The 26,419-nt window shown below is 35.2% G+C and overlaps 1 protein-coding gene across 1 annotated transcript in view; it reads right to left on the reverse strand.

Annotated features, from left to right (window-relative positions):
• The window catches only part of ADGRA1 (adhesion G protein-coupled receptor A1), a 255,536-nt gene that overhangs the window by 140,361 nt on the left and 88,756 nt on the right, over positions 1 to 26,419 (reverse strand). Inside the window, exons 3-6 of the mRNA XM_041415728.1 lie at positions 21,031 to 21,102; positions 17,179 to 17,250; positions 9,411 to 9,482; positions 8,477 to 8,640 (exon numbers count right to left, since the gene is read on the reverse strand). Coding sequence (XP_041271662.1) covers positions 8,477 to 8,640; positions 9,411 to 9,482; positions 17,179 to 17,250; positions 21,031 to 21,102 — 380 coding nt within the window. The remainder of the gene's footprint in view (positions 1 to 8,476; positions 8,641 to 9,410; positions 9,483 to 17,178; positions 17,251 to 21,030; positions 21,103 to 26,419) is intronic.

The following is a 26,419-nucleotide window of genomic DNA, read 5'->3' on the forward strand; positions in this document are numbered from 1 at the left end:
TGCCCCCATTTTTATTATAAACCCTCTCTAGGTACTGAAATGATGCACTGAGGTCATGGAGCCTTCACCTCTGCAGCTGAGCAACCACAGCTCCCTCAGCCTTTCCTCGCAGGAAAGATGTTCCATGTCTCCAATCATCCTTGTGGCTCTCCTCTGGATCCCCTCCAACAGGTATAATCCAATACACTGATTAGCCTTATCTAACTAGGGAGTGCAGTGGTAGCACTCATCTTTCCAAACCTTAAACCTTTTTTACTTTGAAATCATAACTGCACACTTAGATCACAGAAAGATGGTGGCAGGAATGTCCCAAGAGTGTCAGTGATTGTCCCTAATTGCCCAGAGTCCAGAAGGCTGCATGAGTTCTCATCTATGCCAGAATGTAAAAAACAAAAAAACAAACAAAAAAACAAACAAACAAACAAAAAAAAATTCTTAGAAGAAATGCTGAATGAGCGACAGTTCTGTTGAAGTATTAATTTTTTCCATTCCCAATTCCTTTCAGCCCAGCTGACAGTGGATAGTGTCAGTAGCTCTCAACAGCCATGTTTATACAAACATTATAAAAGTACTGTATATTGACATGTGCTGTAAAAATCTAAAAATGTGAAATGCCGCTATGGTACACTTAATTAAAAGAGAGACTGTTAACATGTCAGCTCTATAGGGAATTTTCCTATGATAACAATTAAGATTAATTACAGCAAACCCTAATAAGCATTGTTATTGGACAATATTAACATAGATTTGTTTAAAAGCTTACATAATTTTATAGAGAAATCACCAGTATAAAATTTAACCCTAGTGTTTTAATGTTCATGTAACCATAATAAAGAATATGTCTTCAGAGATACTCAATGAGTTGTAGTCAAGACTGTTTTGTTCATGAGCAACTGGCTTTTGAATATGGCCAGCTAACTGTTCAAGGGCAGGAGTTTGAAGATTAAAAAGCCCTCCTTTCCCTGCTATTCTCATTCTACCTTGGTTAAAATTTCCTTCAGCTATTTTGCATGATCTTTTGAACAGTAGTCAAAGACAGTGTAGAAAAGCAGACACAAGTGTACATTAAAAACCTCTAATGCAGTATATAAGAGTAAGCTATAAAAAAAACCCCAAACAGCTGGGTACATTTCCTGTATCTAAATCAGCAAGATTTCAGGGATGAAAATTTCTGTTGAACTGAATTTTCATGTGTGAACACAAATGCAAGAAAATATTTTGTAGTAAAATTTTATCGTCAAATGAACATGTTAATATTTCTGCTATTTCACATTTATAAGATTTAACTGTTACTAACTTTATGCCCCAATCTTGCAGCAGTGTTCTACATTACCACTGAAGAAATTAGATAATAACGCTTAATATTAAATTTAGGGCAACATAGTCCTTTTCTCCCCATTTTGAGACTGATCATATTAGAGAAATCGATCATATTAGAAATCTAAATTATATGAGAAATCTAGAAATTGGAGACAAAAGGTTAAAGCATTGTTCATTTCATACTACCAAATGATAGTACGGAAACCAACCTTGATATACAAATAGCCACTTGGCTCTAACATAAAATGAACTTACCCCGTATATCTTTGAAAGACCAAAACATGCAGTTATATTATCTGATTTATATACATTCTATTATTATGTGTGTTTTCTTATTAAAGAAAATCCTGAATTGCTAACACTGTAAAATGAAAGTAATTGGAAGAGGATTTAAATACTACTAATTGTATCACTATCCATATCTTGCAAAACCTAATCCTGTGAAAGGTTATTAGAGTGAATATTCCTATTTTAACATAATTAAACCTACTCATGTGATTAGGCACTCCCTGCAGAATTAGAGCTGAAGTCTTGATCCTGCATTTTCTGGAAGACAATGATGCTCTGCATGAATGCAGCAAGCTACCTGTGGCCTGCCAAGAAACCGCAGGACTAAAATCTAAATCTGGATAATTAATCCATCATTCTTCCTGCTTGAGGCTTTGAGTTTAGTGAGTTACTACATACTGAAACCCCCCACAGTTCAATATTTAGACTGTGTTAATGCAGTAAGAATGACTTGTAAATTGATAAAGAAATGATTGAAACAATAATCTCAAACCTGTCCATAAGTTTAAGTAAGTAACAAGTGTTACCAAAAATGTTTTGCGTACACTGAAAAAAATAAATGAAGAAAAAATATTCCTTGTTAATTTCAAACCAGTGTTTTTCTTGCAATGTATTTTACATAGAAAAGGAAACTTTTAATAATAATATATGCACAAATATATATATTTATAATTTTAAAACTTGAATGGGAATGTAAATATTTAGTATTTGGCACCACACAAAAAAAGGAATTTCAAATCTCACTTCTTAACTAATATCCTTAACACAAGATAGTTGACAGTACTCTTAAAAAGTGACACAGATGAAGGCTGAATGCATTCAGTTGATTTAAGCTTAAATTTAAATGTTGAAAAGTTATTTTAAAAACAAAATTCCCCATTATTTGGTTTTTTCCTTTTTCAGCATTTTAAAAGTACTTGTTTCTTTCAAAGTTCTTACTATTGGACAGTAGATATACTGACTTTACTCTTCCAAGAATGATGGGGAAACAATGTGCAATTACATGAGGTAAAATTATAAAGACATTTCCACAAATACAACATCTAAAACAACACTATTCCATCATTGCTGAGAAAGCATTTAAAGCCACACTATGTTTTAAGAATCTATGTCAAGGAAAAAGAAAGCTGCTTCAAAAAACTGAAAGTACTTTACAGAGAAAATATAGAAAAGAAAATGTTCTCTTTTTTTCCCAATGGCGTTACTCCAATTGATTTAAAATGTCTTGAATGTTTCAAATTTTTTTGCATTTTAGGTAACATTCCAAAAGTGAAAAAATTACTTATAAAAATAGACTAGGGAGGAGCATGTGGCCTGAGAGAAATATACCCTAATGTTCTCCTGATATTTAAGCATGAGAAATGCAGATTAGAAAATGTGACAATGGATAGGTAATGATGAAAGTACTTCCTACCTTTGTAAGAAATTGAATCTTAAAATGTACAAGAAATCTCTTAAGAACACAAATAGAATTAATGCATAAAGCTTATAATTGTGATTTTTTTTTCTTTTTTTTTGCTTTGCACAAGTTTCAATGTGAACAGGTATGGAGCATCAGAGCAAAAAGCACCTACATTTTAGCCTGACTCTGCTCCTTTGGGGGAACAGATACTCTGATTCTCAGTGAAGTGAAGCAAACTACAAAAGACAAGGTGCTGGTTAAGTACAAACAATTCCCTAACAGTTTTATCTCCTCCCTTCCAATAAATTATTCATGTTTTCTATGAAACATTTAAAGAATTTTATTTCAGAATACAGAAGTCAGAAAAGGATTTACCTCTTTGATTTCTATTCCTGCCTTTGAAGTATCCATCCTAAGCAGGGAGTCTATCATACCCCAAACCCCACATTTCAATAATATTTTATGAGCCAGAACTTGCTAATTTCATTCATGAGTTAACACTTTAAACTAAGGTAGTTTACAGAATTCAGAGACTGAGTTATAATTCAAACACTTTTGGACACTCACAACTATTATCTTCTTTTCTCATCTCTATTTTCAATAGGATGGATTTTTATTCTACTGCAGTGTTAGCACTTTTCTCATTAGACAGCCCCCTAAGGCATGGCAGCAGCCTCACCACACAGATCCTACACAGACAAAATTCCAGTTCTATTTTGAGTGTTCACTCCTTGCCGTCCCCAGTGAAAGTCCAAATTGACTATGAAAGCTTTTAGTGAATTATGAACCAACCCAAAGAATTTCTCACTCTAAGTTTGATGTAAATACTTAGAGTTCTATGGATCACAGCCGACAGGCACACCACCCATGGACAGAACACACATTCTGGCATAATACATACTTTCAAAACAATTTACTCTAATAACCCCTCTGTGAAACACCCTACAGTTGATTTTCATGAATGTGAAGCACACAGAGCAACAATTCAAACTAAGCCTCTGGGTACTGAAGCTCCGGGTACTCCACCTTTGAAATACAGGCTCCTGTGACTCAGGGAGCATTTATGGTAGATGAGATGGTACCTGAAACCAGATGCTATCTCACCCATGTCAATACAAGAAAGGAAAATTACTCAGCTGAGATATTTGTTTTGTAATTTGCTGTTACTCTGTGCTTTCCAATTCTTTTTCTACCATATTTTCCCCTGAGACTGTGTCCTCAATGAATCTAACATTTGTGCTTATAAGTGTTGCTTTTACCTTTGAAGTTTCTTTGCTGAGGATGGTATAAGGAGAACATGTATTAATACTAGCTGTGTTAATTGTCTCCATTTCCTAGTTTTAATTATTGCAACGGCATGGGTTTTTCATAGATATGCAGACTAGAGGTGAATAAATAATGCTGTATCTTAGAACTACTTGTAACTCTTGTCCTACAGTCCTGTCTTGAAGCAGCTCAGCACGGAAAGAGATTTTCTCCCATTCAATTCAACACAGATAATACGGAAGTGGGAAACAGAAACATTCAATGCAGAAGCATAATAAAGAGAGAAGCCATTGATGTGCTTCTTCCAAGGGAAAGACCTGTGCATAGCTTTATATCAACACAGAGAAAAAGGGCAGATGGTTTTTGGGGATTACCTTTAGCCAGCATCTCATATGAGGGGGTCAGATGCAGAGAGCCAGAGCAAGCTCTGCTAACGTGGCCTGAGAGCCACCCAGGACTGTTTAAGATGGCTTTGTGGGGCAAGATTCTTTATGGAGCTTTCTGGCAGACTATCTTACAACACGGCTTGGAAAGGTATGGATAGCTACAGGAAAGGGAAGGACAGCTACAGAAAAGATAACGAAAGATACAGGAAAGGTGTCATGCAGCAGAAGGAGTGCTGTGATGCAATAATGTGAATGTATGCACAGCAAACCATCTGGCTGAGTAGAGCAAAAACACTTGAAAACAATGTAGACTCTTCTGTGCATTTAGATCTCCTGAGAGCCAAGATACTACCTCTAGTTCTTTCTTTCCTGTCTACTTTATAGGTCCATGCAACCATATCACGACCAAGATTAGAACAGTAGACCACAGAAACCAGAAAAGCTACTGACACCAAAAAAGAACAAAACTTATGTACTAACTGCATGAAAAAATCCATAATGATAAAGAATAAAAATGTAATTTATTATGCATTAATGCAATAAACTCTAAGCAAAAAAACCCAGATTTCTCAATGTCCTTTTATATTTTCTTTTCAAGCAGAGAAGGGAATAATATGTTCTCAATTACTTATTTATAAACATCAGTAGAGCATATATATATATATTCAAAACACAAAATGTTAATTTGCAGGAGATCTGTATGAGGAACAGCACTCTGCCCCAGGAGAATTAGATAATTTTCTTTATGGTATAAATAAATAAATAAATAAAGGAATACATAAATGAATGTCTTAAGGCACCATAAAATTATTTCTGTACTTTGACCTTTGCAATATTTTTTGTAACATTCAGTAAACATTTTCAGCATTTTAGTCAAAACATTTATTTAAATATTATTGATATTATGTCAACTATTTTCTAACTTTTAAATAAAATCTAATTGGAGGAAAAAAGAAAGTCAGCACTTTTGCAAACATCTGTTTTGATGAGTCAACATTTTTTAACACAAAAGCACTCCATCACAGTTATATGTCAATTGTAATTTGCAGAACAACTGAATTTTTACTTATTCATGCTGTTTCAGTAACATCAATACAGTTTTGAGACTGAGAAACTAAATTTAATATCTCATTCATCAGTATAAATAATCGAAACCCAGCATTAGGAGCAACCTTTCATAATCCCCTTAAGACAAAAACTCATATGGGTTTTTCCTGAGTGAAGAATTTTGCAGAGAACCCATTTCTGCTGGTGATGTGAGCCAGAGAAAATCACCGACTCCAATCAGACCTCAGCACTCGTATCCAGGCAAATTAGAAATTTATAGTGCTCATATTCAGGAAAATATAATTTTCCTCCTGGAAATTGAGTAACTTGTATTTGGAGTCATGGAGAAAGAGTAACAAAGCACTGCATGAAGCCAATTTCACAACCATTTTTCAGAAAGATACTCTGTCCATACCATTATGAATTCACCACAGTCCCACATCATTAAGGCAGAAGACAAGGACAAAACCATACTTTGTCATTAAACTAGCTTTTCAGCCTTATTTCCAACATTGTGAAGAATTGTTTTATAACCAAACATTTCTGACAGTTGGAGAATTTTGTAAAAGAAGATTTAAGTACCTCTTAAAAGCTGTTAGTGAAATATGCAAGTAGAACCCTGGGAATTCTAAAACTGTGCAGTTACATAGCTCCTAAAGCAGGTTTTTAACTGTTTCCAACAGGCAACTTACTACTCTGGCTATCATGAGTAAGAGATATGTGAGAAAGAGTTGCCAGGATGAAATCCAGAATATTATTTTTTCCTCACCTCAACATATAAACTAAATCTAAAAAGCTGATGGCAAACTGCTCCCTGTAGCTATTCAGAGTCCAAATACTTTGACTTTTTGGTTCATTCCCTAACTCTCCTGCAAAATTCTTCACCATATCTCCTATTTTAATTTTTTCCCTTTCATTCTTTTTTTGCTCATCTTGTGACTGTGATATCTCATGACATCTTTTAGCATGTAGAAGGAAGATCAGTGTATATAAATACCTGACCATACAGATGATGTTCACATGAAGGAGTTTTTAATTTTCAAGTCACTCAATATTTTATTTAAGATATGTTTAATTTTATCAGCTATGTGCATATTTCAACACATAATATTTATAAATCATCCTCAATAGCTATTATTATTTTGGTGCCAGACAGCCTTCTATTATGCCTAAGCTCAAATTAACTTACCGAAAATGAAATTGCTAAATGTTCTGGGCACTGTGAGCTACCCAGCAGATACTCTGAGCACCATGAAATACCTGGCAGATATTACAGAGCTGGTGCAAGGCTCAGCAATTATAACCACTGTAAAACTCTGCAGATATTGGAAGCAGAGTCAAGCTATTGGCAGTCATTACAGCCCTTGTTAAGTGTTCTGTGGAGATTGTAAATAGGAGCGAGAACTAGATGGGCATTATAAATTCTATAGCAAAGGTCTGATAGGGAGTTCTATTAGGAATTAAATGATGAAATTCTGAGATATTGCTTTCATTTCCTCTGTAGAATTCAGAGATTTATATTCACTTGTTACCTGGAAATACCAATTAACAGTCCTTAATCACTCTTCTGATCATTCCAGCACTTTTAGAAGAACTACTTTTACGCTGGGCAATGGATCTCTATGAAGATGCCCATGCTGGCTCTCTATAAAATGGGAACGTAATATCTGAAGAGCATTGCAGAATTTCAAATGTTTGGTAATGCAGGCCACTGGAAATGTCTCTGCCTTGCACCCACAAGAGCTCACTCCATATTTGCCTCCAGTCACCAGTCTGTGCTTCCTTAACAATTCACCTGATGGACCACCTGTAGGCAGCATTCACATCCTTTCACATTTCTTCCAACCTATAAACATCTGTATTTGTGGTTAACATCAATTCTCTATATCATTCCAGGAAACTTCTGACCTCCCTTCTGCTGTTAATATGTTTGTTGTAACACACATTCTTCTTCTGGTTATTAGAAGAAGTGTGTGACTCTCCTGTTTGCAAAAGACATTAGCAAAGCCACAGTCTCAGCAATTTTCTGTCATTCAAGCATGTCAAAGATTCAAAGATTCTGAAATACATCAACTATCTGTGAAATTAGACTTTTGATTCTGGAACCCACCGGCATAATCTCAGGCAGCAATCTTTTCTCTGCAGCATGATACTTTTAAAAATCTCTGGTTTAATCATTGCTAGACAATGCCCAGTGTGAAATTAGTTTTCTTTACCTTTTTGCTTTCTCCCTCACACCATATCTATCATGTTTGTTATGGTGAAAAATACCCAAAAAAAGATTTCACTTCTAGATCTTCAAATACAGAATTCACCTAACTGAACCTTGCTGTAAAAATTCTGTTCAACCCCAGGAAGCAGTGATAAAATATATAGTTACAGGTTGATAAAAATAAAAAATACAAGAATTAAATTTGACATTAATATCACACTGTCAGATACATAACTTGAAAGAAACATTATATAAACTCCTGTAGGAATCCTCAGTTTATTTAAGAATACACTGTAGAACTAGCATCATAGTTAAATGCTCTATGTCATAATTGCATATTACTGAATACATTGCAGAACAGTGGTGTTCTAGGGATATGAAATAAGAAATTTCTATTTTTTTCTGCTCTCTTTCATTCTCAGGTGTATCTTCTGTGTCACACACCTATCAGATTTATTAATTTTTATTTTGGTTTTTTGCATAATTTCTGGGTTTTTTTGATATTTTCTCTGGATTCCACTTCAATTTGAAATGCTAAATGAGAGTACAACTCACCACAGATCAGCTGGTTTTCCTTCAGGTTGTAAAGTGACAGTCCATGTAAAGCACTGGGGTAAGCACAAACAGTTTCCTCTGCTATTCGGACTGAAGCATTTCTGGCCCATTGCAAAACCCATTTCAGGTTACAGTCACAAATCAGCGAATCAGTGTTGAAATGTCTACAAAGGCAAAGAATGACCACAATTGGTAAACATGCAGTTTCCATGAACATAATATCTTCTGCTAGATTCAGATTATCCATTATTTTATTATTCTAATTCCTAAGAGAATTCTAGATTAATGCATAACTATGAATGCATGAATTCAAAGATAGCCTGAGACAACCAATACACATTGTCCCACTGTTTATTACTTTCATAATATTATGCAAAACTCTGGATTTGGTTCCAGGTCAGCATCATTGACTACTGAAATAATTTTGAGTCTGTGTTACTGTAGAAAATCACACTATAACATGCTTTCATTTACTAAAAATCCCTCTAAGTAGAAACATTCAGTATACACTCTGAAATATTAGGCAGGTACAATTAATATCAATAACTGGGAAATCTTAGTATAATTCCAGGGAAAATATTTAACACTACTGGTTTTGTGCAATTAGAGGCCAAATAAAATTTAATGCATGAAACCATGGAAAAGTATAAGATTATTAAGGAAAAAGGGAAAAAAAAGGTATTCTGGTCAGGAGGACCAGACTGGGCTAGTCAGGAATGGGGTTGAATTGTCAGTGCTATCCATTTCCCTGCAGCAGGTAAAGGTGGCAGCTCATCAACAGTGAGCCAGACATGGAGAACAAAATACTGCAGATTTTATTTTTAGAATGCATCTTTAGAAACAGCCCTGCTTGAATTCATATTCAACTCTGCTATGTTTATTCTAATGTGTTTCTGAAGTATTTCAGATTACAAACAAAAGGAATGATACTCACAGGGCTTTCAGAGCTAGCAGTTCAGAAAAAAGTCCATTCATGAGAGTTGAAAAAATATTCCCTGACAAATTCCTAGGGAAAAAAGAAAGCAATTTACTGTTGGTTATAACAAATACAAGAAGAAAAGAAAATTGTTATAGAATATAATTTTCCCAATGCTAATTAAAAAGTTTTGCTTTCTTGACAACAGTAAAAACATATTTAAATTTGCTGCATTGTCTTTTGGTTTTGGTAGGTGACAGTAATATTTCAATTAATTCACACGCTCTTACTTGTTTCATTTCCACGGCAGAAATACATACAATTCACTTGGTCTCATAAAGAGGAACACTTCTACATATTTAAAAGAACAGAATTGGAGAGGAGAATATTCTAGAATTTGAGTGAAAATATTAATAAAATAATTAGTCAATGAGACTTATATTGAATTTTTATTGTACAGACAGAATGTCACTTCAAGCTAAAAAAACAAAACCAGTGTCTTAATTCAGTAATGTTCCAAAGAATTCAGGCAATTCCTTAAAACATAATGAGTTTTCAAAGTGACTACACAAATAGTTTTACTACAAAGGACTTTAAACACACCAATTTTTCCCATCCTTAAATTAGGTCATTTCCATTTTAATTACTGCTCTACTCTTGTCTTGATGGCTGAATGGCTCAGGCTGAATACTTGCAAACAGAGGCAATTCACTTTTACATAGTTTAACAGTATTGCTCTGCCAGTGCCTTAGTAGTACAAAAATTAAATGCTTAATTGTCAAGTAATAATGTCTTTTTCTATACCCATAAACTTAAAAATTAGTGTATATCCAAGACTAAAATTCCAGAGCATATGAATTAGCTACTTATGAAATACTGATATATGTTCCTTTCTGTCCAGTGCCTGAACACTAGGTGTTTGAATTCCAAGTTGATTACAAAAATTCAGTTATCAAGAAAATTTCTGAGCTCTTCACTGGATATATGTTGCAGATATACGAAAAAAAATAGACTATCAAAGAAAATGGTTTTATTACTTTTTCTTTTAAAAGGATGCTTTTTATAATTATTAATTTTACTTCTCTTTTGTCTACAAAGTAAAGAATGTAAGCTAAACTGAAGAGTGACATTCAGATCAGGAGCAATGTGCTCACAGTGAGGGATCTGTCAAGCTGCAAGAGATCTGAACCAGGTAAGGGACCAAAGTAAGAAAGATGAAACTTGAGAACCCTGCTGTCTACTGAAACCTGCATAGAAATCTGTGGATTAATGGACTCAAGTAAGAAGAGAAAGTATTGCTAATTTATAAATTAATGTAAGACACTCTTGAAACAATAACTAATTTCATTTTTGCATACAACTGAACACTTTAAAATTCCTTAGTAGTTTAAAAGAAAATTCTGGTAATAAAAATAAACTGGCTCAGCAACATAAACTGAAATTATTGAGTTGATATAACTGAACTAATTTTTAAGATTTTATTTAACAAAGCACCTTTATACAATTGTGGTAGAAGAACTTTCAAGTATCTCTTCAAGTGTGGATATTGCTGAAGGTAGAAATGAATGTTTGCTTGTCGATAGATATTTCTCTACCTTTAATATTTTGGATTTGTCAACAGGAAACCAAAGATATTGAGCATTTCACAGACACATTTAGCTTCTTAAAAGTAGATGGACCTACATATATGTCTTTTGGATATAAGGCCTGACAATGCATATGCTGCAGCAGCTCAGTGAACTGAGACATTCAAAAGACTAGATCAGAAACTGATAACCCTGACATTTACACTGAAGTAAATCAGAAGTGGTTCCAGTAATAGGAAAGCAGTTACATGAGTATAAACTCACTGACAGAGGACAGTCCTGAACTGATGGATGAGGAAAGCAGCCTGCCCAGTCCTGTCCTCTGCCTTGCCCCTGCAGTACGGGAAGTTTTCCAGTCTGATGCAAATCCCGGGCTCTCCCTTAAAGAGCTTGCCAGGCTTCATATGGCAAAACAAACAGAGCACCAAGGCTGAAGTTCGGGAATTCCATTCAGACTGAAGGGAAGTTTTATGTCTGGTCAATATTTTAGGAACTGGGGACAAACTGCAAGTCACTTGCACAGTGTACCTAGCAGGGTTCAGCTGATGTACCTGAGCACCTGCCAGAGGTGCTCATTTGGTGTGGACTGAACCCATGAGCTTTTAGGTCCTACCAAATTCACCAAGACATCAAGCTAGGACTGACCTACACTGCACTAACCTAAAAATTCCTGACTTGTGTTCCATTTACAGAAGACTGTAGAATTCCTGTAGAATTCCTTTTTATCAAGTGCTGGAATAATTGAGTTCCTGACAATGACATCAGCAGAAAGCCAGCTATTCAACTTTTCATACTCTTCTGGCAAAGACCTGGTTTGAAGTTTCCATGTTACTACTAATAATTAGCAGACTTGGATCATGTTCTCAGGGCTGTGTAAATCAAAAAAGCAACACATTTCTATGTCCAAGAAACATAATTACAATATTGGGATAACCACCAGTTGAAATAGATTGTTCTTTAACAAAAATTTCAGAAATCTTCTCAAATCACCCAAATAACTCATGTGTTTCTGAGCTGATGCAGCACTCTGTAAATACCTGGTTTTTAGTGCACATAATTTACATTATATACTAAAATATTGTCAAATTATACTGTTGTAAAATTTCTCCATTTCAGATATCCTAAAACCCCACTCTAGCTTGATTTAAAAGGGTATTTATTCTAAAAATAAATACCTAATTTAGAATTATAAATTCTATAACATCTCATTTGCAAATATTTCAAATATAACAAATTAATGCTTTCCAAAGCTCATAGCACTTACTATGCCATTAACTCACTCCATCAATAGAAAGACGTTCTTTCAGTTTTATCAGAGATAAAACATTTCAGTCTTACTAAGAAAGTCCTAAACTTGTTTTTTCATATACCAGTAGCTGTGCTTTTACAGAAATTAAAGCACTTCTGTCAAAAGTTTCATTATAAATGACAAATGCCACAAAACAGTCAAAAAGAGTTACATGTGTCAAAGTACCATTTGAGGCAGAATATAGAGGCAGAAGTATATGAATATGAAGAATCCTTCCCTCTTAAGAGCAGCATTGAAAAGCAAAAGTCAAATGCAACAGTCACAGATTGATCTGTGCAAATAAAAAAAAAAAAAAAAGAAAAAAGTGGGATAGGAGGCGTAAAAAATGACAACAGAAATACAGAGAGGGCAGGTTACATTCTGTATTTCCTTATTTGCTGAGATGGGGACTGTTTGATTAACTGTGTTAGTTTTTATTTGATTTCTGGCACCATATAAAGTGATTAGTTGGTGCAATGACATCAAGTCACACAAGATTTTGCAGTATGATATTACCACAAAGCTAGCTGCTGATGATAATTCAGAGACAGGATGAAGAGTAAATCAGATGCAGTTTAATCAAACAATTGGAAGAAATGATAGAGTTTGGTTTGAACCTCCAAAGGGAAGATCCAGCAGTAGCTACTTGTTGAAGCAGATTTCAGGCTGCAACATTTTGAAACCTGAAAATATAATTTATGAGGGAATAAATAAATGAAGCCTGGTGCATCAGCACAGTGGCATCATCCCAGTATTCCACAGCTCTTAATACTTAGATTAAGTATAAACAGAATTACTATAGATAGCAACTCCATTACCTAGCCAAAATATATTTGCATACTTAATTCTGGAACAAAGCACTGCAACACTGGGTCCAAGGGAGATTTGGAAGATTTGTTGCATTCAATTATGTCACTCCTAGTTAGAATACATGCACCTCATCACAGCATAAACACAGCCAAAGGGTAATATATTAGCCAAAAGAGGTAAACTAGTATCCTAGAAGATGTAATAAATCTACTCTCATACTGAGTCACTGCCAGCTGCATCTGTCCTATGACTCAAAGCATTTTGAAATAATTTTAGAGCAAAAATCATCAAATCCAAGAGGGTGTAAAAATTAGATCAATCTCAAGGAACATAATCAGAAGTCACTGGCTGCAGTAATTTCAGAGCCTGTATGAAATTTAAAGTTTCATTAGTAACTTCGAATTCAATTTCTGTTCCCTGACATACATGTCTTGACTGCAATGGAGTAAAAGTCTTCTCTATATCATCAAGAGACTGACCATTTCTTGTGGTTTCTATGTGTCTGAATGTTTAAAAGTAATACAAGATGATACTACTAATTCATTTTTTCTTTAATCAAGAATTCTGTAGGTTGTCCTGTTCTAAACTAGACTGCACAAAACCACCAAGCCCACTGAAGGGTGTCCACATTATCCCTGAAAGCCCACGCAATGCTCATCCTTTTAGTGAAGCATTTGAACATACCTTTACTGTACTCAGTTTAGATTTATGCATCACATCATTGGGCTAAATCACACTGTGTTAGTTTGGGCCTAGAGCTGATTTTTCAGCTCTAACTCCATTTTTTTTCTCAAACTGAATTAGATTTACAAGATTGAGTGAAACACACTGTGTTATTTTGTTTCACCTGGCATTTGTGCTTGTAAACAGTACAAGAAAATCCCATATTTGTACTTCACAGAAGGCACATGAAAAGATTTATGTCCTTTGCTCTTTCCAGTGGACTCACGGCTCTCCCTACTGGTTTTGATAACAGCCTGCAAAGATGCTTCTGTACTTCATCTCTGCTAACACAACACAGGAGAGCTCTAATTACCAAATCAACAACTACATAAATCAACACATATCTATACATCATTATATTTCTCCTTCAGTAAATGGCTGTGAATTCAGTTCCATGTTTAAGAACTTGTCACCTTTTCCTTGTTACAAACACTGATGCTGCACTGAGTAAATGCTTCTCCATAACCTTTCCAGAGAACAGCTTTCTCATACTCCTCAAATGGCAAGTAAACAGAATTCAGAGGTATCAGTAGGAACAGAAAGGTGACCTATTGTCTTTTAAACATGTTTAAAAAGTATGGTTCTTCATAAACTTCCAAGGCAAACAAAGCTACAGTGGTAGAAAAGTACCAGGCAGCATCAGCTTGCAGTCCACTAACAATGATCACTTCTTACACCACAGGCAAATTGAGATCTCAGTCCAAATAATTACTATCAGCATTAGGACATTATTTGAGATTTCTGAGATCAAGGAACATATGATACCCTGAATGGCAGGGGACAGTTCCTCTTGGCTGGGACTGTGGCTGTATTTCTTCACAAAATACTCAGTGACCCAACAAGAGTGGTGGTACTCTTGACTCTGGTTTGGTAAGGAGGACAGTCCCTGCAAGGCAGCTGTAGATTTTGATATAGCAAACGTGAAATTATTCACTTCAGATGAAAGGATAAGGTAGACTAAACTATTATTAAGCCTCTGATTTTCCAAGCACAGACTTTTGAAATACTACTACTAATAAAACAAATAAAGTAATTAATAAAGCACTAGGCCATGTAGACTACAGTGAAGGATGAACCTATTTATTAGGTCAGTGGTAGAAAGGCAATTTAAAACCCAAATAAGAAAAATGGAAGACAGCCTAAATGGATTAACAACCAAATCTTAAATCTTGAAAAAAATAATTCAAATTTTTAAAAGATTAAAGAACTGGAGAGAAGATAACAGGAAAAGCTTAGCAAAATGACAGGAAGAATTTAAAATTTGGAAAGTATTCTAAGATGGTGCAAAAGATATTTCAACAATACTACTCTATTATAACTAAGATTATTAAAGAGTAGGTATTATATACAGCCTAAATATTCACATTACTATGGTTTTTAAGATTAAAGATCTCTTTACATGATAAACCATCTATAGCCACATATTGATTTTTTACCAATATCTGGTTTGCCAACTTTTTTTTTTCCATTTTTCTTTCTTTAAAAACTCACTTATAAAATAGAGAGAGACCAGACTAAGAGGTCTCCAGTTAGCAGAATCATAATTTTTTCACTGAAGCATGAACATCATATCCACAAAAGCGTGAAGGGCCTGGTGTTAAGTGCATTTACTGTAAAACAAAGTAAGATAATGGACAAGATGGAAGGGAGGGGAGTAAGACAACCCTGATGCTCTGCAGAAATGATCTTCTGAGTGGATGCATTTAGAGCTTTCCACAATGACTCTGCCTCACAGTATTAAGAGAATGTGAATATGAAAATCTGGCAATAACAAAACCAAAGCTTGGTCAAAATTAAGACAACAAGAACTGATGAACCTCCTTAAACATGAAAGGACTTGTAAGTCATTAAATAAGGTTATTCAAAGTGAAAAATGTTACTAGACTGTCATTTGGGAGCTACATTTAGGAAATGTCTTATTCAAATTTCTGCTATAAACTGGGGCCTCAGAAGGAAAAGGATATAGCAAGCTCTGGAAACACAGCCATTTCAAAATGAAAGTTAGACCCACAAAAAGACTGGATGCAAGAAAATACAATGTTAATGACTGTGTAGAGGGAACTGGTGAGTCTTTCTCTGGTCCTTACAGCTCAGGGAAAAAACTGCCAATGCTGGGACAGATACCACAAATAGCAGGAATATAGCAAATCTGTACAGGAAGAAACTGCAATGGTGTGGTTTGATCAGCCCAGTAACCACAGGCAGTCAGCCTGCACATTGTGCCTTTTGCCAGCATCTCTGGCATCGGTGAAGGGTGTGGAGATGCACTGCCACATTCTTTCCTGGGCTTCAGAGAAAAGGGATGGTACAGCCAAACACTGTCACAGACCAGCTGCTGTGCACTCTCTGGGAACAAACTTCTGTTCATTGCCAATAAGTGACTGATGGTCTGTACCGAACTTCTAATTCACTTTTAAGATGGGGTCTTGCAGATTTGTGAATGGAAATTTCAGATCTTTCTGAGAGAGCATGGATTTGAATAGTTTCTATTGAGTCTGTTCCTAGCAACTAGAAACACATTCCATTTAATAACATGACTTCACCATTTTGAATTAAACTTACCTTCCAAGGTAATCTGGCTTTATAGCCACAGGAAAAGCAGAGATAGAAACCTCAACAGGTGAGCTGGACTTGCCTAATTTGGCACATCATCTGAGATCAGTAAAAAAGAGGGGCAGGACAGCACCTGTTCATTATGTGCTATCAAGGCTCTTCCCATCATCTGTTCTCATTTGTTTTCATCAGAGAAGACCTGGTATAGTTACTCTCATTAAAGGGATCTGTAAGTGTGCCAGACTTAATCCTTTTACCTGATGTTATCTTGACCTCTTGTTATCTTTCTAGAAAGATTTGCCTGTTTGTCCAAGGAAAGGCCATAACTGGCTGGAGAGGATGAAAAGAAAGTATGAGATTTGTCACATAGTATAGGAATGACTATAATATAAGATGCAGCATAGGAATTTATTTCTCATTGAGGAATGAAGACAGATCAGAATGAAGATACAGGGCCCTCCTGGGCTCAGCCAAATATCCATTTAAACCAGGATTCTTTCTATGAATTTTCTCTTTCCCAGCCAGGAAATTTATAGCAAACTTACTTTAATTGCTCCTCAGATATGCAAACAAAAATTTCATGTTTAGCCTCTTTTTAATGTGGAAATGAAATTTAATTCTTTGCATTTGTGATAGATTTGACAATTGACATAGAGAAAATATATTTAAAATATCAACTCATCAGAATGAAAGGCTCAGGACAGGGGCTTTTTAGTACAAAACCTACAAGCTTCTTATAATGTAATTTTCTTGCCAACTATACTCAGGTCAGTCATGTGACAGTTGAGATATCTTCTGTTTAAAACAAAATTGGTGTTATACTCACAGTTTGTGAAGATTATTAAGTCCAACAAACATTTCTGGTGTCAGGCAACCAATTCTGTTATTTGAAAGATCCCTGAAATAGACAAAAATCCCACGAAACATAGAGTTTGTCTTGTTTATACACACACCTACGTAATCACACAAAGCATTTATATTTTTAATACTTAAGGAGTTAGAGACAAATGAGAAATAAAACCTTTTCCCATTATGTAGCATAACTGAATTAAATAGATTAAATAACTTTTATATTAACATTATTGAGCAATAGTCCACAAATCATACTGTGACTTCTAGTTACATTAAAATGGGTTTTTATATATATGGAGTAAACAAAAGCAAAAGAATATTACAAATATACAGAATTTTCTTGATCTGAGTTACTAGCCCCTGCAGTTTATAACTTAGGAAGAATACTATGCATTTTGTTCCATGCAATATTCAGCCAAAACTGACTTTTTTTTTTTACTGTTTACTCATGTTTCATCTCATTAACAGCAGCCTTTCTTGCTGAAATCACAGAAACCAGAAGGCAATTAATTTTTGATCCAGTGAGGTCAGTTTTGATAAGCACTTGGCAAGCTCTTTTAAGAGCAACACTCTGGCTTTCTGAGAGCACAAACAGTAAAAAGTGTTACATTCCATAACTTTTGCTTGCAGTAAATAAAGAAATGTTTTCTGTATAAGCCATACATAAAACACAGTGTAGAGGATGCTTGCAGGAAGGACAAAAAAGCAGGTATAAGCAATCTTATTGTGGTAAAAACATGAATAATGGCCCTTGGTAGATTAGAGTTTGATTTTTATGTGTTTGGTTTTCAACCTTGAGCCAAATTTTCCTACTCACCAAGTACATTTTAAAAAAAAATTGCAATTATGCAAGAATTTTAAATGATCATGCAGCCAAGAAAAATGTTAAAATTGATCTGAATGTATTTTGTGTTTTAGAATTAGAAGTAGTTTTCTGATTCCTTTACTACATTGTGCAGATTCCATATTTTTCTACGGATACATGAGAACACTAAAGTAATCAAATGGAAGACTAAAGGTGGCAGTTTGACAAATCCAGTTACTGCTTTCATGGGAACACATTCAATTAGCTGGAAAATGAAGACAATCTCTTTAGAGTTCACTATGAAGTTGTATTCTATCAGACAAAGAATATATTGTTGTGCAAGTATATGATGAACCTTCACATTAGAAAGAAAATATTTCTTAAATGCTTGTTGAGGATATTAAATAGAGAAGAGCTGAGATAATACTGAGGATACAATATAGTGCATTAATTTAATGTTAGCATTGTTCTTAAATTCTCCTAATAAATGCTACATAGGAACTCTAAAAATGCAAGTTTAAGACTTACATATATATATGCATTTACATATCTTTTTATTAGAAGATATAAAAAAGAACCTACCCAGAACTCTTGGCTGGTTAATGCCTTACTTTTGTCTAGGCAAAGTCTGAACATATATGGAAGAACTGCATCACAATGTGGGGCATAATCTGGGTAGCAAAAGCAGATTTTGTCTTTGCTAATCAATACAGGTGCATATTTCTTTAAGAGAGGCACAATCCAAAATCTTATTTTTACCAAAATGAAAGAATAAACATTATTTTCTCAAAGTTTACTTCAATAAGTGTTATTTTCATAAGAAGTTATATAGTAGTGGCTGAAATTTCTGTATTGTAAATCATATTTTCAAAAAAAAAAATTAGCAAAAAGAAAAGGCAACTTGCTACACTTTTCCCCAGACTAATACCTCTTACAATTCAGTTCATAATGTACAAAGCTGGTTCTCCTTTTCAGGAGTTAAACAGTTTATCTTACTAATGCTGACTCACAAAGTTGATGTTAGAGAAGAGAACTCTTCTGTGTTGAATAACCAAATGCCACAATTTTAGTGATTCATAAATTTTCAATTTCCATTAATTTTGTGCGTACCTTTTTGAGTAAACCCTGGAAATAATTCAGTTTGTCATTCAAATACAAATAATAACAGTTCTCCAAATCATTCACAGAAAACATCCTGACAGCCTGTGGCTTGTCTGTCTGACTTGCCATAGCGATATCTCTTGCAGTTGCCCACATTGCATCAGCTTCTGCTTGTCTCAGCATCATTTATATTATACACGGGAAATAAAAAGATGTGAACATATAGTCTTAAAGTAATTACTGTATTCAGTATTCAACAGGAGCTTACACTATTTATTCCTTTTGCTCTATTGTCTCCTTCCCAACAGGTGCACACTGATGGAGGAAAGATATTCTCTTGTTTACCATGGAACTACACAGCATTGTATCAAATGTGGCAGTCCAGCAATTAAACAACTCTCTGTCTCTAGATTGCTCCCAATGTTACTTGCTCATATCAGCAATGGGGTTTTTTGAGATTTGGCATAAAAAAAATTCAATATTGCCAATTCTACTGCACTGAAGAGTCTTTTCTTCTCTCTTGTCCAGTGCCTGATGAGTTCTTCTCCATTTATTCCTTTCTCCTGGCTGACCTAAAGGCTCCACCTGTGCAGTCTGTGGATGAGCAGCCCACGACTTGCACAGGTTTCCTGGTTTTCCCACAAGAGGTCAGGGTTGTGTTATTAGAGTGCGCGGCCAAAGCAACAATTAGCGCTCATTTTTATTGTTGTATTCTACTCTTACCCCTGTGCACAGAGCCAGCAAGAATGCCTCAAACCTAATGCTCCTATTTGTGTTAAAAATGTATATGCTACTCTGGCTTCATCCTTATTATGCAACTGGCTCTCTCCCCAAACACACTAAAACTGAGAGGCTGGTATTAAAAAACACACCTACAGCATGATCAGAGAGAGAAACCTTCTGCAGTGCTCCCAGCGCACAGCGGTTCGAGACTACCACACAGCAGAAAAGCAGAGGATTTGTAAAAATATTCTTCTGTGGATTTGCAATCCTTCTCCTTCTCATCTAAATCTTCCCATCCCACTAAAATAATGCCTGTTTTCTCACAGGTTTTCTCATAAGACAGCATACATGATGGCTAGGAAAATGCCTGGCTGATGGCCTAGTTAGCCAGTGCACAGACATTTGGAAGCTGTCACTTGGAAAATTATAATTAAAAAAGGGTCCATCTCGTTTTTCCTTAGGCTGAGTACAGCTAAGGAGGGTCTCTAGTCCTTGTTAATTAAAAGAAAAATGCCCAGCTGTAGAATCCTACTACCTTAGATATTTTTACTCTCTAAAATGTAGTTTAAAAATCATTCAGTGCTTCCAAAAGTATTACGAGAACCTTTTCCAAGACAGAATTGCAAGAATTATGGACAGGGAATATACTATGTAAGATCTTGTTTCCTTAGAAAACCATTATGAAAGTAAAAAATATCAAGCAAACTCAAGGCTGATGGTATGGAAATGGTAGACAAACTCTACAGTATGACAAAGTTTCCTTTCTAGTAATGTATTTGATAGGGCTGATTTATGATAAAAGTAAAAAAAAAATAAATTAGTGTAGCACAAACCATTGTTCACACACATCTGAACTGTTTAGTGTTATTTCTGATTAATGTCTAGTGATATATCATCTGCTTAGTCATTAATTAGGCATGTTTTTTAACTTTGTAGGTGTATTTGTTAGGACCCTTACTAGAGTGTAAACTGATGATTTTAAATGGGAAAAGGAAAAAGAGAAAAGGAAAACAAAGAAAGAAGGAAAAGAAGGAAAAAAAGGCATGGTAAATGTAAAAAGCAGAGTGTGTGATTTTTCTATTTTACAGTGAGTGCCCTTATTTGATTATTGCTTGGTGGCATATTTGAGTTGCCCAAGGATAGAAATGTCGATAGAAACACAATTTTCAGAATAATTCAAATGGAATTAATACTTACAGGCGCTTCAGTTCTGAAAGCCCATAGAAGGCCCCTGGCTCAATTGTGCTGATCAAATTATTCTTCAGATCTCTAGAGAGACATAATAGGAGGAGCATTTAATTATCATTTTACCTACTTCACCACTGTTATACAGGTGGAGTGTGAAATGCAATGCAATTCTAACCTTTATCTGTCTTAGCTAAAACTAAGAATTTAACTGGCAGCATCAAAAACAGTACAACATCCACAGTTTATAAAAGTGTCTTTTTCCAAGTAAGACGGTTAAGATTAGATGTTTAAAAAATCTGTTTGCTTTAATTCTTCCTTTCCTATTTATACTTTTCAAAACCAGCTTACCAGCCATTCTCACCCCAGGAAAGAAATGTTTTAATCAGTGAGTGAATGAAATAATTAGTCAGCAAAGCAAGAGCCTTTTAGCTTGCTTTTTCATTGTACTTTACACTTAATAAATTTCTTGTTTCCACCTAACGTAGGCAAAGCACTTGGCATGTGAGACAAACAGACAGGTCAGGTTTCTGTTCTGAAATACAGGCAGTTTCTCCTATTTGGCAGATTGGTGCTTCATTCTGCACTTGCTGACAATCCAGAGGATTGGTTGTTTTACACATAAATATTTCACTGGCATTAGTAATCTCGTCTGCTCTTGACACAGAGCTTGGGGCCATGACACTGCTCTCAGCTCAGTCCCCACAGAGATTCACTTCTGAACTGTCTCAAAGACTTTCGTGATATGAACCCTGAGGAAGTGCCTTCAGTGCAACTAGATAAGCAGGCCTAGGAGACAAATGCTGTAAATTCTTGTAAGCAGTGTTCATCTTCTGACAATTTGCAATTCATAGGGAGCAAGTGGTGCTCACTAATTTCAGTGCTGTTTCTCAGACTGGCCACTTTCAGAAATTACAGCATATACACTGCTCGACTGCCAAAGCATGGATGGATCAACAGCCACAGGAATAATCTCATTTATGACTTTTTATTTTTCTGCAGATAAAATGTACTCTAGCTGAAAGCTTGAGTTCACTACCTGTGATTGGCCTGAATATGGCAAGATTTAATCCCAAATGTTTATTTCACAGAAAGATATATTTTATTTTCAAATCATAAATAAGTATTTCTGCACTTTTCCAGTAATTTCTGCACATCTCTTGAATACAGTTCCAAATACTTGTGTCTCACACCATCCCATTATAGTGACGATGTCGATGAGCGATTTGTCCCTAACTAAGATCTGAGTTGGACTCTTTAAGAGTCAAGCTCAGCTTTCTGCCTGCAACACTAACAGTCTTTAAGAAGTTTTTAAGAACTGGAACAAGCTTTAAGAGTTTTTTAAAAATATTTTGTGGTCAAACATTTTCATCTTAGTTCCCTGGTATCAGCAGCAGCTACTACATTTATCTTTGTCTTCATTTGCTCAAGAAGTTCTGACCATTTCTTTAACTGTGTCTGGTAGCAGCAGCAGCTACTAGATTTATCTTTCTTTGTCTTCATTTGCTCAAGAAGTTCTGACCATTTCTTTAACTGTGAGTTTTCCACACCTTATCATAAATAAAACTGTTTAAACAAAAGTCCTGCACCCCTTCTCCAGAGTCAGCTTGCAAGGACAAGTCTTTTGTTTGGCAAAAATTAATCTACACAAGTGCTTATTCCTTTGATGATTTAGGGTTTTTGTTCTGTGGGTGAGTCAAAGCCTCTTTTTTGAACATTCAAATATTCAATACTAAACATTTGTGTCTACTCCTTTTGCTTGTACAGTATGTTAAATTCGTAACTACTCAGGTCAAATATGTTCTTTAACATATAAAGAAATCCATATAAAAAAGACTGGAAGAATAGTGTCTTCATCACGGAACAGCCATATTCTTATAACACATAAGACAAAGCAAAAACCTATCTCAAGCTTTACATTGAAGTGTTTACACACTTGTAAACAACTTAAGAGGCATAGTACATATGCAAATATGTCCATTTTAGGCAGGGGAAACTGCCAGTTTTAATAATTAATCTTTATACCAGTTACATACATTCTGTGTTAACTGCCAACTCATCTAAACATTCTGCAAGTTGCAATCAGGCAAAGTGATCAGCTCTTGTAGCCAACAGTGGTAACAGCTCAGAACAAATATAAAATAGTCAGGGTAAGTGGCAAACCGTTGACAGGTGAATTTTAAAGACAGTCAAAATAACCTAGCAGACAAAAGGCCTTCCATTTACTGAAATCATCTATGCTCTCATTTATGGAAACTCAGCCCTGTTTCCCCATAAATGGTTACCACATAGGAAAAACCAGACTAATCCTCAACTGTCACCTACAGGAAGAAAAAAGGTCATTTAATGTTAGTAGAAGGTAGACCATTACATGGAAAGTGTCCATCATTTACACTGTCAAAAACAAGATATCTGGTCTCCTTATTTTGGAAATTACACTTAAAATAGGTAGGTCATTTTTGTAAGGATATTCTCAGAAAATTGTAGATGATTACACTTCCCACAATTCTGGCACTTTCTTAGTAATTAGTATTATTGCGTAATGTTTCCATATAATTCTGGCCTAACAAAATAGGTGTTTTCTTCCTTGTGATCCTTGAACACTTCTTTTAATGTGATTAAAATTAATAAGTAAAATTAGCTCAACTGTTAAACACTTAAAATTTGTACTTCTGCATGAGGAGATCCCATTTGCTTCCCACCCACTTGTATTTTTTTACTAAATTACTATAATTAAAATATTAAATTAGCTTCTCCCATTTTCTGATTTAGGAAAAAGTTTGTCATATTGAAGCCTTATAGCAATTAGAATTAACTTGCACTGAGCTAAATAAAGAAACCAGACTAAATTTGGTTGTATGTTTACATTTTTTCCCCAAGAGCTACTGCTGAGGTTTGGCAAAAGGTCATGATCCAAGACAAGCCAAAGAGCAGCCCAGGCTGGACCACACACATGCACATACACCAGACAAGTGATTCTACCATCAACCAAAAGCAAGAGAGAAGGGAAAGAACCCCAGTATCATAATATTGAATGACCACAGTGTCACCCAGTTGAAGTCCAAAAAGAAAGCTTTTTCTAACTAACAGTTATGACTTTCCATCATTTCTGATGCTGCATTCTAACTTTACAGTATCTATTCTGAATCTGAATGACGTGTCATTAGTGGTGTGGGAGTATAGACCTGAAAATAAATCAAAACCAAGTGCCATGTACAAGTACAGATAGAGGGAAGCTACATGAAGTTAGCTATAATCATAAAAACTGCAGCACTCATATCCTGGCTGAGCTGCACAAAATCAAAACGGGACAATATTTATTGAACTATATTTACCCTAATATCATTAGAGTTGCTAGATAAACTTCCTGCAGGGTACTCTGATCTTAACTTGACCTAAATAGGTAGAAGAACAATATAGAATGGACTGTTATCATTAGAAAACAATCTCAAATAGTTACAGAGGAGACTTTCCTTTTCACCTGCAAGTCTGAACTTATATAAATTACATACAGCAACCATTAAGCACTGTCTTCTTATTTGCAGGTATTTGCAAATAATAGGCCCACAGGTAAACAAAATCAAGGATTCCTTTACTAAGAACCACAAGCTGCTGGAAGTTTATCAGCTTACACATTAAGCTTTCAACTGACTTTTACTTTCTTAAGTGAAACCTTAAGAAAAATAGCTGACTTGAGGAGGGGGAATTTGTGTTTGAAGTATTCACTTCTTGATGGCTTAGCTGAGAGGTAAATGAAAGAAGAGGAACAGGCTACTAATGGGATGTCACAAGAACATTTAGTAACTACTCCAGGCCTCTCAGCTATTAGACATCATCTGTGGCTGAATCCCTGATTATCTAAATGTCTTCCTGAGATTCTTGATGCTTTAAGGTCACTGGGTGCACTTACACAGTATAGAACAGTGGGGAAAAGTTCACTGAAGTATAGACAGTCCATTAACAAAGGAATCACTTTTATCTTAAACTATATTCTGATGTTTTGTACCAACATCTTTGCCCTCAGACATTGCATATTCTTTCTCTAACTTACAATATAAGTACTGTAGTTATTTTGAATACATACTCATAACAAGAATATTCAACTAATTCCAGTACTTTGTTCAAATTCCTGACATCGATACATCTTTCATAAAAAATTATAGGTTGTACAAAGAGGACATCTGTGTTTAGAAAGCTGTCATTATGGTGCTGCAAACTTTCCAAAAAAGCTCTGAGAAGAGCAATCAGTTGTTGAGCAGATGCCAAATACCAATGAAATATGACTGACTGTCCACATTTTGCATACTACTATGAAACAACAACAGACAAAAAAAAAAAAAGGTCACATCTTCCACTTCTTTCTCATGTGAAATATTACAGCTAAGCTAAATGTCACCTTTGCCCAAGAAATGAATGCAGACTTGAGATCTTTGAAGAAAACATTATGGTCACTGCAGTAGGAAAGAGGCATAGCCAGTGATGGAAGACAAGAGTTAGCACCTATTCTGCCATCATGACAGTGACAGTCAGGACTGGCACTCCTGAACACCAGAAACAAGAATTAAATTGATATTGGCAAAATTTGATTTGAAGACATTTCTAAAGTACCCATCTGTACAGGAGCCAGTGACTTCCTGTACTTTGTTGGTATAGATATAATCAAAACTTATTTTCATCTCCATTGTTGGTAAATGAATTGTTGAAAAAACATATCTCATTAAACAGGCAGGTTAAGTAATATCAATTACCTGGTACCATGATCAGTAACTAAATTAACTAAGGTGCTCCCATGGAACTCCAGAGCTCATTTGTTGTCTTCATTTTAAAATGTTTTTTAAATTATGAGAGTGGATATCTAACCTACTTTCCAGAATCAGAAGAGTTATGGTTACATCTCGGTTAAGTTCTAGGAGATGAAGACAAAATTCTTTTCAGTTAGAAACATCAGATAATAAATATAAACATGCATACAAAATATGGAAAATAATTGTCCAATAATGGTCTGCCTTTCCAGACACAGAGGCTATAGGTCTTTTGTTTGTTTAGCATGCTGATGATGCATTTTCCTCTCATTTCCTCTTTTTAATCCAAGCCATTACTGGTTGGATTCCCTAAAACAATAGACCCTAAGGATGAGACAAAATTATGACTGCTGTCCACTCAAGGTGCTAATGAATGATTGGAGGTTTCAGACCCATCACTTGGTGGCAATTATGACATGCAGAACAACAGAAAGGTCATCACACTTTGATTTTTAATTTAAAGCCAGTGACTCATTCACATCAAATGTGCTGCGGTAATTTGGCAGTTACTCATTATTTAGGAACATGCCTAAAAGTGTAAAGCAAAGTACTAATAATGGCAGCTGAAACAAAACAGAGAGAGGATTTATGGTAGTCTG

This window comes from Onychostruthus taczanowskii, unplaced genomic scaffold, assembly GCF_017590055.1.
Source record: "Onychostruthus taczanowskii isolate IOZ18803 unplaced genomic scaffold, ASM1759005v1 scaffold5, whole genome shotgun sequence".
Lineage (NCBI taxonomy): Eukaryota > Metazoa > Chordata > Aves > Passeriformes > Passeridae > Onychostruthus > Onychostruthus taczanowskii.